Source organism: Pyrus communis, chromosome 5, assembly GCF_041283825.1.
Source record: "Pyrus communis isolate YQ-2024b chromosome 5, ASM4128382v1, whole genome shotgun sequence".
Taxonomy (NCBI): Eukaryota; Viridiplantae; Streptophyta; class Magnoliopsida; order Rosales; family Rosaceae; genus Pyrus; species Pyrus communis.
This window is the reverse complement of record NC_142569.1, coordinates 26,832,739-26,836,978: the sequence shown is the minus strand read 5'-3', so window position 1 is coordinate 26,836,978 and position 4,240 is coordinate 26,832,739. Positions and strand designations below refer to the sequence as shown.

The window sequence follows — 4,240 nt, the reverse complement described above, 5'->3', positions numbered from 1 at the left end:
ACTTTTTATAGATTTAGACACTTCTTTCTTGGTTTTAATCACTAACACACTTAACATTTTAAAACAATTTTAAGAATGCCCAATTAGTTGTTCAAAACTACTAATTGAATCAAGAGTGACCTTGATTATTGTGGTTTAAGTGATAACCATAGAAAACGTTTTTCTTATTACTTATATCATTATAATGTGATATAAATCTTGTATCTCAACTAGGATACAACAAGACAATATTCAATTCATAACACTACTTTAAGGAAATAATATATTAGAGGGCATTCTTCACATTACATTAATATGATAATTCAAACATTCATAATGTTTAATACAAAAGACATTAGCTCTATACTTTTAGAGACTAATTAAAATACCTTCATACATTTAGGCAATATTAGTGATCATCCATCATATGAAGCCACATAATAAGTTCTTAACAAAATAAGAGAGTTTAAAGACAATCTTTAAATGCCTAACAAACTTCCGAAGTAGTAAGCAAAAACATGGTGATCGAACCCTTCTCCACTTTTCCTTTGCTTGTTCCTCTTCTACTTGGCTTCTCCACCTATATACAATTATACAAGTGATTAGCCTTTTATATCAAATATAAATATTTAGAAGATCTAACATTTAGAATTGAAGATAAGAACATAAACCATACCTTTTGGTTTGTCCTTAAGAGTTGCAAGGTAAAACCTGCAATTCCTCCTCCAATGCCCCTCCTTTCCACAGTGGTGGCAAGTCCCCTTGGGCTCCATTGCCTTTTTCTTTTTCTTCACTCCTCCTTTCGGCTTAGGAGTGGGAGACTTTATCTCCTTCCCCTTTCCTTTGCCATACGGCTTAGGATTGGAAGAGGATGGCTTGTTGTAGGCTACTGCAACAGTCCCTACAACGTTCTCTTTCATAGTCTTCTCAGCAGTTACTAACATATTTAGTAACTCAGAGAGAGTATGATCCATTTTATTCATGTTGTAGTTCATTACGAACTGCGAAAATGAATCAGGAAGAGAAGCCAATATAAAGTCCTGGGCCAATTCCCCGTCAAGTGGAGTACCTAGGTTCTCCAGTTGTTCTATGAATCCTATCATCTTCAGTACATGTTGATGCACTGGAGCCCCTTTGACCATCTTGGTCTTCACAAGTTCACAAACAGTGTTAAAGCGACGGTTGCGCGTCCCTTCACCATATAACTTCGTAAGATGGAGTATTATGGAAAATGCACTGTCCATGCCCTCGTGCTGTCTCTGTAGCTCCTCATTCATGGAAGCCAACAGATAGCACTTGGCTTGTGTATCATCCTCAACGTGCTTGTCATACTTAGCACGTTCATCCTCTGTGGCCTCAGGGCCAAGAGGTATGTCAGGAGGAGGCTTGTCAAGTACGTAAATAATCTTCTCCAATGTTAGGAGAATCTTGACATTACGATACCAGGTTGGGAAATTATGCCCCTCTAGGCAATGTTTGTCGAGTATTTTCGCGAACGTGCTTCCAACCATATCTAAATACATAAACAATAAAATAAATTAGTTTGATTGTTGATTAAGTCACACGATTCGGGTCTTTAAACCGAATGACACCACCCACCATTTTTGGCAAATTCCATATCCCTCAATAGAATCCGAGAGTTATGTTGAACTCTTAGCGGGGTATGGGAGACTCACCATTACCAAGCCCACCTCAGAATTATATCATGTTGGTTAGCAAAAATAATGATGAGAGAATAACACTTTAGTCATTTACAACTCTTGTAATTACCCATCTAGTTTGGCCTCTAGAGAATGAATGCCTCAGAATTATATCATGTTGGCACCATTGCACTTAGTTAAGTTATTCCCATCATGCTTAGTTTATGTAGAGGTTCAAGCACAACCTCAGAATTATATCATGTTGATCATACTTGTTGTCTACACTCACCTCATCATATGTTTATGGACTCCTCATGGATGTAAGCACATACTTTGTACTTCCCCATTATAGGGTGAAGCCGGTGCATGAGTCACAAACGATTGGAGCCCACCACGGTGGAAGGCCTACGAAGAAATGTTCAAAACATCTCTCGTTTATCAACTTAATATTCTTTGTTGGTTGAGGGATTTTAAGGTCTCATCAATTTTATTTATTTAAACATATTCAAATAAATTGTCCTATTACAACTACTAGTCCAAAGTTAATGAAATTAGTAGCATATGATATCCCCACTATTCGTTTTCATAAAACAAATCAATATCAAAACATTTTTCAAAATATTGGAGATATATATAACTACTAATTGAAATCATTATAGTTTAGTAGCGTATGATACTCCCACTATTTGTTTTGAGAAAAACAAATCAATATCAAAAAACGAATTTTTCAAATATTGGAAGTAACTACTACTACTACGGTTTTTGCAATCCTTTGAAATTGGACTTTATAGTTATCTTAGGCTCTTGGATGACCATGGACTTATTGGGTTATTGCAACAACGAGCCAACATTGTTGAATAAGATCTCGGGGAGGTTGTGTCATTTTAATTACGTGCTTTTCAATCCAATTAAAACATTTTCATTGAGCCATTAGAAATGAAAGACAATCATTCATTGCTTATTAGGGCGTTGGACCCATTTAATCTTGAATCTCATGTCAAAACCCTCTTTTAGTTATGTCTCCTTACCAATAGTTAAAGAAACTCTAGTCTAGCACTAGAGGGAATCAACTAACTAAAAGAGATTAAGAAGTAATAAGAATTACAAACCGATTTGTACAAATTCCTACAAATTACACATACTAAGAGGGAGAGATAGATTAATGTCGAAACGTGACAAGGTCCAATTGAAACAGTAATTAAAACACATTCCCAAGGTTCAAACAATTTGATTTTAGCGCCTTATCTCATAGCTCAATTATCGTTTAAGGCATAAGTCCATAGTCACCCATTTTCTAACTACTTAATCATATTAAATAATCAAATGGAATGCAACATATAAACAATTAGATTTAGTGCATATGGGCATAATATTATGTTGAGTTCAAACAATTAAAATCAAACATTTTAACTTTAACAAATAGTAAGGGCCTAAATGCAAATATGAAAAAGTTAGGGGTTAAACTGTAAATACTCAAAAGTAAAAACAACTTTTTAAATTACAAAAAAAACCCCACAAGTGGGAAATCCACTAAGGGTGGCCGGCCACATTTTAAGGGATGGGATATCTCACCCAATTTTGCATTGAACCAACATAAAGTAGAAGAAAAATATATCTTGTTTGTCACTTAGTTTTGCTTTAAGGACTTTAGGGAAAAGGGTGATGGAAATATATATCTAGACAAGTCTAGGTATTAATTTAAATTTTGGTGTAGGCTATGGATGGTATGTACATCATCCATAACCACAAAACAATGCATGTAAAACCATTTTCACCAAAAACCAAACCATGAACATATTTTCAAGATTTGTATGTTCTTGGTGATTTTTCAAACCCAAAAAACAAAAGTGACAAGATCACTACTTTCTAGCTTCAAAGTGTGTGTGTGAGGTTCAAAACAAAACACAAACACTAACAAAAAAATCCCCATTTAGCCGAACCCCCTTTAAGGAATAAAACCCCAAAATTTTTGTTTCTAAACCCTCTTTTCATTCATGCATCCAAAACATTTTTGCATACATATCTTTCTCAAGTATTGATACACCTTTTTCAACATTTGAAAAGACAAAAGATAAACATATTTTGAATGAAAAACAATTTAAACTCAAACTTCATTCATGCATCAAAAACACTTTTCTTGCATATCCTTTTCAACTTTTGATTTACAATTTTTCAACACTTTGAAAAAAACAAAAGATAAACATATTTTGAATGAAGCAATAATATGACATACATAAAATTAGAACCCATATGCATAAAATCTAAAAGGACACATCATACATAAACCTTTGGCTCTTGATACCACTTGAAGGGAAATCTATGAGATTCATGTGGGATTTCTAGTGACTAGCATGCATATACAATTCAAAATTTATATACGAAAGCAACGGAAGCATGTCATACATTTTATCAAAGCTATAGTCATGCAAATCCCCTTCAAGATGCATAGGTTTATATAAGATGCATCAAAACAAAATTTAGAAGAAGAACAAACTAGAGGTTTAGTTTTATACCTCTTGATCTAGATCTTAGACCAAGGATGGACCACCTTCAAGATCTTTGCTCCTCAAACTCCTTGAGCCTAGCCTCCCTCCTTGCTTCCTCCACTTTGTAAAGTAAGT

The 4,240-nt window shown here is 34.4% G+C and overlaps 1 protein-coding gene across 1 annotated transcript; it reads right to left on the bottom strand.

Annotated features, from left to right (window-relative positions):
* Positions 1–284: 284 nt before the first annotated feature.
* LOC148697044 (uncharacterized) lies at positions 285–1,757 on the bottom strand. Its single transcript, XM_088693294.1, has 2 exons — positions 656–1,757; positions 285–559 (listed from the first exon to the last, which is right to left on the bottom strand). The coding sequence occupies exons 1-2, from the start codon at positions 1,500–1,502 to the stop codon at positions 543–545; spliced, it is 864 nt and encodes a 287-aa protein (XP_088549420.1). The 5' UTR covers positions 1,503–1,757; the 3' UTR covers positions 285–542.
* Between the last annotated feature and the right edge of the window lie 2,483 nt (positions 1,758–4,240).

Coding starts and splice junctions, on each gene's coding strand:
- LOC148697044 (XM_088693294.1), bottom strand. CDS start 1,502: ATGTATTTAGATATGGTTGGAAGCACGTTCGCGAAAATACTCGACAAA.